We start from the raw sequence: 12,079 nt of genomic DNA, 5'->3' as shown, positions 1-12,079 counted from the left end.
GAGGTCTAGCAGGATCCCTAGCCTCTGTGCACTGAATGGCCACCCCGAAAATTGTCTCCAGATGTTGCCAAATGCCCACCGGTAGGCAAAATCACCCCCAGAGTTCAGAACCACCCTGCTGGGGGCAGAGAAGCTTAAAAAGTCCGTGCCGGTGTTGTAGACAGACAAAAGAACAGAAGCACGGAATCAAACAGGGTCTTCACTCGAGACCCCGAGCCTTCAGAATGCCGATGCACCTGCTGAGTCGTCAAAGGGCAATAGGGTAGGCAGAATTTCCACCTGCATTCGCCCACAAATGCAGAGAAGTCGACAGACCTCGCATCCTGGGGCCTTGGGAACAAGTGTCTCTGGTCCCCAGTGGGTGGGGGCAGAGGAGGGCGAGTCGGTGTCCACACGCTCTGTCTAAACGCTTTGGCCGTTCTCGTCATTGGGTCTGACCCTCTCCCTCCTGTCTCCCCCTCCCTTCTCAGCTCCAGAGTCCCAGCACCCAGCTCTGCACTCGGGGTTGTGCCGATCAGGGGAAGGCAGGAACCTGTCACCTGAGCAGGGCCCTGAGCCAGCTCCTGCCACCCCCTCTCCTGGGAGACGGGCCCCGAACCGCACAGAGGGGACAGAAGGATACTAGGGACCGTGCAAGGGAGAACAGGCCCCGGTGAGGTGGGCCCATGGACTCAAAAGGCAAGTCCCCCAACCCGCCCCATCAGCATGCACTGCAGGCCGCAGTGGCCACAGATCAACTGCTCTGGCCAGAAAAGACAGCTGGGTTTCCTTTCTAGCGTCTTGGCTGGCCAGGATCAGGGGCCACACCTCACTTTCTGCACACTGGCATTTCTACTGTTATAAAGAACAAGAACAAAACCACGAGAACGACAACGGAGAAGGCAGCGTGCCCGAAAAGCCTGTCGTCTACAACAGGTCGCAAGGCTGAATGAGAGCCCGGTTCTGGAGACAGGCTCTCATCAGGGAGCCCTCAGCCCAGCCCTAGAAAAGCAGGAGTAAATGCCCCATCGCCCTCCTTCCCCAGAGGGCTCCTTCCCGGGGCTCCCGGGCAGCCCAGTTGGTCAAGTGTCCGACTCTCGAGTTTGGCTCAGGTCACGGTCTCACGGTTCGTGGGTTCGAGCCCCACATCGGGTTCTGTCCTGACAGTGCAGAGCCTGCTTGGGATTCTCTCTGCCCCTCCCCTCCTCCCACTGTCTCTGTGTCTCTCAAAATAAATACATAAACCTAAACAGAAAGGGTTCCTTTCTGTTTGAATCCTTTTTTTTTTTTTTTTAATGTAGGTAAAAGATGTACGTAAAAACATTTCAAAAGCCCGGAACATCCCGCACCTCGGCTGACTCTCCAGAGCTTCCTGTGTATACTCCATCTTCATTTCCCTAAATAACATACTTTGATCGTGTTCTGACTTCTTAGTGCACCAGCGATCAAGTCCAAAGACTCTCCACTATGAAAGGCAGGCTGTGTTCAGCCCACTCTCTGCACCCAAGACCCTTCCTCTGTTCCAAGGTTTAAGGGTCTGCTTTCTACTTTACTACGCCTGTCTGCACACACGCATTCATTCATTCACGCAGCCACTCATTCATTCATTATTTCAGCTCTTCCGTGGGTCACCTGTGATGTGTTAGGGCAGCTACTCAGACCTCTGATTTGGGGCCACCGTGAAGACAGTGCAGGCCCTCACTACCCTGCACATAAGCTGCTGTTCCTCCCCCAGCCCCCTCCCCACCCTTCCCCTCCGTCCAGCTACACCGTCTGCCATGTCTCTTCAAAGCCGCCAACTTGAAATTCCAGGCTGCCACCACAACCACACCTTCTGGACTTTGGCCTCCGGGTTGATGCTTAAGGTTGGAAAACCATCAAATGAGGTTCACACCCCCTGTGGCTGTGGAGACATTCGCTGCAGCCAGGCCGTGTCTGGGGACTGAGGATCCCACAGAAGAAAAGGAGAGACGAGGTCCCCACCCTCGGGGAGTGTCCTGCCGGGATCGCCAGGGAGAGCCCATCCTCCTAGCGCTCCGGACCGCTCCCTGGGATCGGCCAGTAAGATCCCCCGCCAGGCTCCAGACCCCAGAACCCACAGTCTTGGCCTTTCCGATGAAGGCGGGTGTGTGGCCCCTCCCGGCTGCCCCAAAGTAGTGGGTAGACTGTACCTGTCGGAGGCAGAGAGCTCCTGTGAGGGCCAGGGCTGGCTGGAATCCCAGAAGAACTGCTGGGGCGTTCCCAGGTGGTCTCTGGTCAAAGAAAGAAACACAGTCACTTTCAGGTTGTCATAGGGCAGAACCCCAGAGGGTCGCAGAGCAGAGCTAGATGGGAGAGCTGGAAAAAATAGGGACCTGGCCGGCCACCGTCCTGCCCAAGCCCGGGAGGCGGGAGCTGGCTTTCTGCTCCCACGTCATCCCCTCCCCACCTGCCGCGACGACCGAGCCTCTCTGCTGGGGACCCTTCTCCACACGGCTGCTAACAGGAGGCAGCCTTCCGGCTGGGATCCTTGGAACCGTCCCCCGCTGGCCCCCTACCCAGCCCCCACTGATCCCCCAAGGCTGCCGACCCATGTACCTCCATTTCGGTCTTGTGCCCTGGAACCCAGACGCTAACTGGGTGTTTCTCCTAAGTGCCCACTATCACCTGAAACCCCAAAGCCAGAGGAAGGAGCCCTGGCCTGGGGTCTGTACAGAGACACGGGTCCCCTGTCAAGTGAGGCTGATTTCCCAAGTCCTTCCCGGCTCTCCAGGCCTACGTCTTGTCTGAATTCCAGCCGCTACCTCGGCCTGGCCCCTGCCCCCTGCCCCTTCTCCGGATGCCCAGCCAGGAACAGAGCTAACACTGCAGCCGTGTGATGGCCCCCTGAACTCGACATAAGCCACACTGCCACTGTAAGCAGAGACTTCTCCTAAAGTTACCTAGCGACAAAAAGAATGCCTTCTCACTCTGTACAATATGATGACGTAGAAAAACACAAAGAAAAGAGTAGACACCCATAATCCCACAGCTCTAAGTCAACATTTTGGTATCTCTGGAGATTTATTTTCTTTCTTTCTTTTTTTTAAAGTTTATTTATTTTTCAGACAGAGAGAGACAGAGCATGAACGGGGGAGGGTCTGAGAGAGAGGGAGACACAGAATCAGAAGCAGGCTCCAGGCTCTGAGCCGTCAGCCCAGAGCCCGACGCGGGGCTCGAACTCACAGGCCGCGAGATCGTGACCTGAGCTGAAGTCAGACGCTTAACCGACTGAGCCACCCAGGCACCCCTGGAGATTTATTTTCAAGGCATATACACATCTTTAAAAGGAAACAAGGGGCACCAGGGTGGCTCAGTTGGTTAAGTGTCCAACTTCAGCTCAGGTTATGACCTCATGGTTTGTGAGTTCGAGCCCCGCATCAGGCTCTGTGCTGACCGCTCGGAGCCTGGAGCCTGCTTCGGATTCTGTGTCCCCCTCCCTCTCTGCCCCTCCCCTGCAAGCGCTCTGTCTCTCTCTCAAAAATAAATAAACATTAAAAAACTATTAAAGAATAAAAAATAAAAAATGAAACAAACATCATACTGTACTTTTTTGCCACATATCGACTTTTGGATCTTTCCCAACGTATTAAAGCAGCTGGGAAGTACAGTGGTTAGCATCTATTAACAGTGGTGATTCTGGGGCCAGATGGCCCGGCTTTGAATCCCGGCTCTCCCTCTTCCCACCACCAGTGGAAGCTTGGCCAAGCTAACGGTCTTCCAAGAGTCTCCTCTGCAAAATGAGATCAAAATGGGATCCACCCAAGGCAATCATTGTATTCGTGCCAAATGCCCACGTAGAGTTATTTTTAGCCAGTGGAATATACAGACATGACATTATTTAATGAAAATTTCTATTACTAAGAACTCAATGGTCTCAAATGCCAAAAGCAAAATTAAGCACAGCTTTCCACTGGCTTCTCTCAATTAGGATTCGAGAGAACTGGGTTTCTGCCTGGGCTCTGCTGCTTATCTGCTGTCCAGCCCTGGCCAAGTCACTCTGCCTTTCTGGTCCTCAGCTTCTCCACCCAAAATGAAAGGGTTGAGCTAACTCGTCTTTCAGGCCCCCAAACTCCCGCCCTCCAGCTCCAAATCAGGGGTCTTAAAACTTTAAACCCATTGTTTGGGTTTAAGGAGTTTATGGCTCCAGGAGTCAGTCGGGAGGGAATATGGTCCCTTCATGTCTTAAGGGAGAGAATACAGAGGGGAGGTTGAGGGAGAGGAGGAGCAGGGAAACGGCCACCAGGAACAAGGAGGATGGGCAGACCAGGCTCAGCGTTTTCCGGGTGGGAGGAGGGGTGGGCGGGCTCAGCCCAGAGCCCGTCTCTGGCTGCAGGTCACGAACAGGGACAATCCTTTGCTGGCTCCTCTCCCACAGGGCACACAGAATAACGTCCAAACCCTGTAGCCCCCCGCAGAAGGGCGCCCCTGTCTGTCTGTCCAGATTGAATTCTCACTTCACCCCAGCCCATTTGCTGGTCTCGCAACATGCCTTTGCTATCACGGTTCCCTCCCCCCCGGATGCCAGAATCTCATGCACTAGTCAAGTCTCAACGAAAATGCCGCTTCCACCAGGCAGCCTTCCCAGACTGCGTTTCTGCCCTGGTGTCAAATGCCCAAACTCTCTAGAGCGAATGCTGCCCAGCTGCAGAGGCTCACAGTGGAGTCCCTCCTGGGGCACAAGGCTGTATCTGGGATCGGGGGCAGGGAGTGTTGCCCACACAGTGGCTGGCCCATGTTGGGGGGTAAAAAGCCCACCAATTCCCTTGCCTGGAGGCAGACAATTCCACCCAGCTCAGAGCTCTCAGGGGCTGGCAGGGGCCCTTCCTGTGACTTTACTACATTACTGCTTCCTTCCCTTCCCCGGGGGGTTCCTCCCAAGAGTATACCCCTGCCCCCGAGCCTCCTGCACTTAAGTCTGTCTCAGGTTCATCGGAGAACCAGGCCTGAGAATCCCCGACAGCAACACCCCCCACACACACACCTTCCATCTAGCTCCTCTGAGGGAATCAGCACTCTGTCCCACCTCTCAGACAGCACAGACCTTGACCCCTGTCTTATCTCCCTGAGAGCCGGGTCTATGTGCGTGGACAGATGGGCAGACGGAAGGACAGACACCGTGACGGCACAACGTAGGTTCCCATGTGATGTGCCCTTCCAGTCTCTAGGGATAGACAGCCCTGTTCTTCCTACATGTGGGAAAGGTCCCCAGGGAACTGTCCACTCTGCACCGTGGCCTTGACCCCTTTGGTGGCTGATGCCACGGACCTGATTTCAGAGAAGGCTCTGCGGCCACATCGGGGCTCGTGAAAGTCGGCTGGGAGCAGGGCGGCAAGGTCACTGGGCCGCCTCTATAAGATCACCAGGCCGCCTCCACGTGGGGCCTAAGACGGAGGGCCAGCTCCTCTTAAAGCTGAAGCTGGTCACGCCCAAGATGAAACTCGGATTCTAGCTGGATGAGAGCTGAGCGCATGTGCACGGAGAAAAGAACACAGTGGCAAATGACTCCTGGCGGCAAATGGAGGAACCCTGGAGGGCGGCAGGGGGAGGCGACTCGTGGCACGGGAATGGTGGCGGGGGGTGTCGGGCCAGACTCGGAGCAACCTTCCCACTGAAGCCACTGAATCTGCGGGATTCGGGACCCCTCAAGGATTGAAACTTACTGAAAAGTAAATACATGAAAATGTGACCTGGTGGCCTTGGGGGGAGGGAGGAAAGAGAGGGAAAGAGAGAGGACACGGCAACAGACACAAGGACTTGACTCGCCCCTCTGTCTTCTTACATTCATCCACCTGTGTGCTGGGACCGGAGAGAGACACACCACCAAGCTCGGGGAGAACAAAGCAGCCTGACTTGAAGGCACTTTTAGCAGAGAAGCCTCTGTTTCTTGTCCCTCCTCCCCCCAGCCTGGGGCTCTCTAGGGAAGGGGGCGACAAGCGGCAGAGACCCTCGGGCAACAAGAGAAAATGCACCGAGAGCAAAGAGCAGGGTACAGCTGCCCCTGTGGGTCCCCTTCGCCTCCCCACTGGGAATCCTAAGGACGGAGCAGAGAAGCCAGCGTGGCATCATGTGCTTGGAGGGTCTGCAGAAGGCCCCGAGATCGCAGGCAGGTGCAGGCTTGCAGTCTGAGCCCCACTCACCAGAAGGCTCGCTGGCTGGGTCACATACAGGCCCCCCCAGAGGCTGGAGTCCCTCGTTCCCATGTGAACCACATCTGTCCGGCCAAACGCCATCAGGGCACCATAACTTCTAGAGGATGCTTTCTAAAGGATGCTCGCCTTGGCTGGCTCTGACTTAGCCCAAAACCCAAAGCCACTGCAAGTCTGAGGCGGGTAGGTGGCCAGGCCGGGCCTGGCAGACGTCTGGAGAGAGCCACGGGGACTGTGGCTGAGTGACCTCACCAGCAGCAGGAAACATCACCCCAGATGACCATACCACCCACAGGGAGGAAGCCATTTCTACACCGAGCTCGTCGACCAAGTCAAAGCAAAACTGAAGCGGGAGTTGGGGGCCCGAGTCACCCTGGATTAAGGCTCTTCTACATTCTCTGGGGACCTATCCCTGGGGCTTTAGGTGGTTCCAGGAACAGCCAGACTCCTCCTGCTACCAGAATCGTCACCACGCAGCCCCCAGAGGCTCTAGGGAACACGGGGAGGTCAGCCTGGAGAAGTGAGACGTGTTCTTGGAGAGACTGTCCATCCAACGCAATTCACGAGAAACATGCTTTTCCTAACGGCAGCCCTCACTCAATTCGGACCTCCTCCACGAAAGCCAGGAAAAGCCAGACACACAGATCGACTGACTGTGGATCAAACCCGCCCAGGGAAGTCGCTCTCTAAGCCATCAATGCTACGAGCTAGAGGTTTTAATTTCCCCGTCAGTGGATGACAGTTGCTGCCGTGTAGAATAAAACTTTCAGAGAAAAATCTAGTTCAAAGGAGGACAGACACGTAAATCTGGGTTTCAAAGCACAGATGGCCCCTCCTTACAAGAATAACCCTAATGCTAATAATAAAACAGGAAGCGAGGCACGACTTATTGACTTTAAACAGTCACTTCTGGACTTCATTGCCCTTGTTAAGACTGCATCCTGCTTGCATTAGAGATACCGGCTTCCGGTGGGAAAGCCACAAGGATCCCCTGGATCGAGGCCACTGGTCCTGGTGATTTGCCTTTTGGGGAAGGTGTGAGCCCTACCCTCCCTGTCCCGCTTGGTCCCACCCTTACACCCCAACCCCTACTCCCTGTCCAGCCCCAGTGGACACCTGTTCCCCATCGGTCCACTTGCTTGGCTATGGTGGTGGCTCTCTGCTGCCCCCAGTGGCTACCAGGTGAAATAACCACAGGTAGCAGCTCAGAGGGAATTGGGTCCTTTGGGGTCCTGGCTGGCCTCTGCCATCAGGCCACCCCCACAAAGGCAAGCTGCAGCAAGTCACAGAACCCAGGTCAGCGTCCAGAGGGTCCCGCTCACCTCTCTCCCCCCTCGGGGACTCAGCAGCAGACGCTCTGGTTCCCTCCCACGCACCAGTGTTTCCGTGGTCCTTGGCTTTGTAATCACCCCAGTGACGGGCCTCTGGCCCACAAGGGCATTCCCAACCCCTTCTTGAAATTAAATAAAATCTGACTTCCAACCACACACTCTCTGCAGGAAATGAACTACCAACTCTGTGCGCATCACTCGTGCGTTTCCTTCCATGGTCCCCAAATACCTACGAAATGGGTGCAACCGTTTCCACTTTCTAAGAACTAAATCCTTTCTAAAGAAACTGAGGCCTCGGTTGAGAACCAGCAGAGCTAGGACTCGGTCTGCCAGCAAGGACCACCAAGTGCCCGCTATGCCAACCTCCCTGAGCTCTGTGCAGGGAGCTGCACAAAACAGTCCTGTTTTAGTCTATGTACCACTCTGAGAATCATTTTTTTTTTTAACGTTTATTCATTTTTGAGAGACGAGAGAGGCAGAGTGGGAGCAGGGGAGGGGCAGAGAGAGAGGGAGACACAGAATCCGCAGCAGGCTCCAGGCTCCGCGCTGTCAGCACAGAGCCCGATGTGAGGCTCTCAGGTTAGATGGCAGGACATGCTAAAGACAATAAAGCAGGGAAGGGGGATAAAAAAATTGTATTAGAAAGGGATTTAATTTTAGAAGAATATCCAAGGGGCCCCCGGGTGGCTCAGTCGGTTAAACGTCGGACTTCGGCTCAGGTCATGATCTCATGGTTCGTGGGTACGAGCCCCGCGTCGGGCTCTGGGCTGGCAGCTCGGAGCCTGGAGCCTGCGTCCGATGCTGTCTCATTCTCTCTCTCTCAAAAATAAATAAATAAATATTTATAAGAATAGCCAAGGAAGTTCTCCCCGAGAAAGGCACATTTGAGTCAAGTTTGGAAAGTAGTTTAGCAAGTTTCCATTGCTGCATCAGAAACCACCCCGAACTCAGCAGCAGCTGCAATCAATGAGCATTTATGACGCCACACTGTTCTGGAGGGTCAGGAATCCAGAAGGGGCTTAGTGGGGCGGTTCCGGCTCAGGCTCTCCCATGAGGTTACAGTGTGATCTTAGCTGGGGCTGCATCATCCGAAGGCTTGAGCGGGGCTGGATCCGCTCACATGGATGGGCCAAAGTTCCTTGTCCCCAAAGCATGAGATCCGAGAGAGCAGGGAGAAACCATGATGTCTTTTACCACCTAGCCGTAGAAGTGACTCTCCATCACAACGACCAGATTCTACTGTTTGCAACGCTGACAGAATGTGGGAGGGACACAGAGCAGCATGAGTGACGGGCACTGGGTATGTTGGGGGCCCTTTTGCAAGCCGGCTAGTGCCAAAGAAAAGTAACAAGCCATGCACGTAGTATGTGAGGGAACAGAACTGCAGGTGGAGGGAACCGAAAGGGAAAAGGTTGAGAGGCAAGCACACATCTGTCACCTTCAAAGAGCTGCAAGGAAGATTATATGGCTGAAAAGTGGGGGTGGAGGCGGAGGGCCGGAGTCAGAGGTCACAGGGCCAGACTCGATCACCCAGGGCACTGGCTCTCAGAGTCGGGTCCTGGACCAGCAGCATGAGTATCTCCTGGGAACCGGCTAGAAATGCAAGCCCTCGGGCCCCATCACAGACCTGCAGAATCAGCAACGCCGGACGTGTGGGGGCAGCCACCGCGGGGCTTGAGGCAGAGAAGTGACATGATCCAATGGTGGCCACTCTGCCAGGCCCTGCCTCCGAGCAGGCTTCCTGGGCTCACGCCCCTCAGCACGTCTGGTGCCCTGGATGTGTCATCTGTGAGTTCTGCCTCTCTGTGTCCACCCTATCAGTCCTCCAGAGACTGAGACACGCTTGGGCTCTTCCAGACCTCCCTCCAGAAGGAGCAGTGGCACCTGGGGAGTGTGGCGTGAGTGGGGCAGGGTCCATCCAGGTGAGGACGGCACGGCCAGCACCACCGCCATCAGCTAGGATGCCGGAGGGATCCGGGGATGTCCCACTCGGGAAGGGTCAAGAAGGGGTGCCCAGGTAACGACCCCTACTCGCAGCTCTAGAACCAGACCCTTCCGTGCTGGTTTCAGACCCTGTGGGTGAAAAGGCAGTTCTTGGACGATCTAACGACACCCAGGAAGGGCCGCTTGACGGAGGAGATTCTGGCATGGGAAGCTTTATCTCGATCCGCCTCCCGCGGGGGCTTCCCCAACTACCCTCAACTCCGCTCACACAGCACGGATTCCCAGCGGCAGGGACGGATCAGGCAGCCTCTCAGCAAATGGAAACATGCAAAGTCTTTTTGCAAACTGCCATCAGCGGGCGCGTCAGCAGAACTGTGTTCTGTAGGATCGATCGCCTACGTCTGATCGCCAGAGGGAGGGCTCCTGAGCCTGGGCCAGACCCTTACTTTCGGGCAGTGTGGACCACTGGGGTCCCAGAGTCCGCATCTTGAGTTCCAGCCAGAAATGCGTGGCAGGAGTCGAGCCTGAGGAGACCGGAAGCAGACGTGGGGATGTGCTAGCTAACGGCCCCCAATTTGCAGTGTCTACGAGCCACGGGCAGTGCACGTGTGACCACGATGGCCCCCGGGGCGGCTCCCCTGAGCTCTGAGAGCCCCCGTGCTCTGAGAACAGGGTGATACCAAGACTCTGCTGTTCAGGAGAAGAAAGGAATGGACGGTCCACCTGCCCTGGTGCTTCAAACGCCGTCCTCAACCCAGAGTTGCTGTTACGCACCTCGGAGGTCAGGCATCGGTGTCCTCCAGGCAGATGTTCAAATCCCAAGTCAACCCCTTGGCAATGAATGGCGTGGCACCCGGCCTGCCTCCTCACTGCAAAGCAGGGATAACATTGCAGGAGTCTGGGGGTGCTGGATGAGCAGTCAGTGGGCCACACACAGCCTGACACAGAGGAAACCCTCAAAGCCCCGTAACGACAACGACAGTATTAATAAAACAAAACCCTCTCCATTCCTTCCTTCTCTCTGCTTCCCAGCCTCCCACCCCAAAAGCCTCCTCCCTGCTTTCAACCCTGTTCATGCCCTCCCAGAGCACATCTCCCAAAGGGAGAGGGAGGGTAGGGCTCCCTCTCTGATGCTAGGGAGAAGAAGGTTCTAGAATGCCTTCCTTATCACGTCTGAGCTGTAGAGGGTGTCCCTCAGCCAAAGAAACATCACTATCAGTGGTCTACCACTTTCCAGCAGCTCAAAGGATCCTTTCAGCAAAGCCTGTGATCCGGGCAGGACAGGGACCCTCACGCCTGGTTCACAGACCGTACAGAAGCTGGCGATGTTGTCGCAATAAAGCAGCAGTCCCTTTAGCACCCTGGCCCTTTGACATTAGCCCGAACCAGAGGCTGGCTCCAGCCTACGTAGAGGCCCTAGAAAAGTAGGACCAGCCATGGCCAGAGAAATTCTAGTGGAGACCTGGGGCACCGGTGGGGCGCCTGGAAATCTCTGAGCCTGTCCTTTAAACCCTTTAGGGTCCCTAGTGTATGTCAGCCCCCTTAAAGAGTGCACACCCGGGCAAACACACCAGGAATCCCTGACCTTGAATCGAGGGATAACAAGGGTTGACTGCAATGCAGGAAAAAAACAGGTGGTTGCAGCTCAGAGATATTATGACCCACAACTTAATGGTTGAGAAAACAGGAGGTAGGTCCTGAGAAAGAAACCTTATCAAAACCGAAGCCTGGACCCTCGGAATCCGGGACTTACGCACAGGTACCTGCCAGAGCTCCAATCCTGTCTCCCCAAAACCTGGTGACTCATCAGGGTCATTGGGACCACTTGGTAAAAACACAGATTCCCAGACCTGGGACCTGAAAATTCTCCAGTCTCCGTGATTAACCAGATTGGGGGGGGGGGGGGCGCGGGACAAGTGGTAGAGTCCATAGTAATCCATCCCAGGAACCAGCCACAGACCAGAAGACACGTAAATGAGACAAAACTTGAGGGTTAGGATCAGGCAAGGTTTGAACCAAGATGCATGGCGGGAATGTAGGGTAATTTAAGGAACTCCCTAAATGCCCATCATCATTACCCGACCTTCTAAAACCATCAGGCTCACGACACCTGTCTCCAGAGAGCCACGGCTTTGACGTGAGGCTTTGTCATCTATCCTAGTTCCGGGGCAGACTCACGAATTAGAGTAGGACTGTCACAAACCCTTTCACGCGGCTCAGTCTTTAGACTCTTCCTAGAATAGGGGACCATGAAATGGAGAGGAGAAAGTGTGCAGTGAAGGAAACCGAGAGGAAAAAGGCACCAAGAGAAGGTGCCAGTGGCTGCTTGATGGGGACAGAGCTGGCAGAGGGCGGAAGGCAGATCAGGGCCACCTGGTTCAGACACGGGGAGAGCCCAGGTGACCTCACGGTCCTGCGTGCTCCTCGTCCACACCATTCAGACTTTCTGAGTACTAGCTATGAACAGGTGCCAAGCCTGGGGAGGGGATCCAGGAGCCCACAATTTTGTTCTGCTCTCAGGCAGCTGACGGCCTGGATGGGGAACACGGATGACCTCCTCGTCCCTCAGCTACAGCACCTGCCCTCAAGTCCAGCCCTCCCAATGGATGTATCCTGAGGGCAAGGACTGGGTCAAATAAATGTATCCCTGTCTCCCAG

General features: G+C 55.4%; 1 protein-coding gene across 9 annotated transcripts in view; it reads right to left on the bottom strand.

Annotated features, from left to right (window-relative positions):
- The window catches only part of GAS7 (growth arrest specific 7), a 211,204-nt gene that overhangs the window by 53,200 nt on the left and 145,925 nt on the right, over window positions 1-12,079 (bottom strand). For all 9 annotated transcript variants that reach the window (XM_053893019.1, XM_053893018.1, XM_053893026.1 and 6 more), the window contains exon 3: window positions 2,151-2,231. In XM_053893019.1, the coding sequence (XP_053748994.1) occupies window positions 2,151-2,231 (81 nt within the window). The remainder of the gene's footprint in view (window positions 1-2,150; window positions 2,232-12,079) is intronic.

This window comes from Panthera pardus, unplaced genomic scaffold, assembly GCF_024362965.1.
Source record: "Panthera pardus isolate Hobbes unplaced genomic scaffold, ASM2436296v1 HiC_scaffold_3, whole genome shotgun sequence".
Classification (NCBI taxonomy): domain Eukaryota; kingdom Metazoa; phylum Chordata; class Mammalia; order Carnivora; family Felidae; genus Panthera; species Panthera pardus.
Note: the sequence above shows the minus strand (reverse complement) of the source record. Positions and strands in the feature narration are given on the sequence as shown.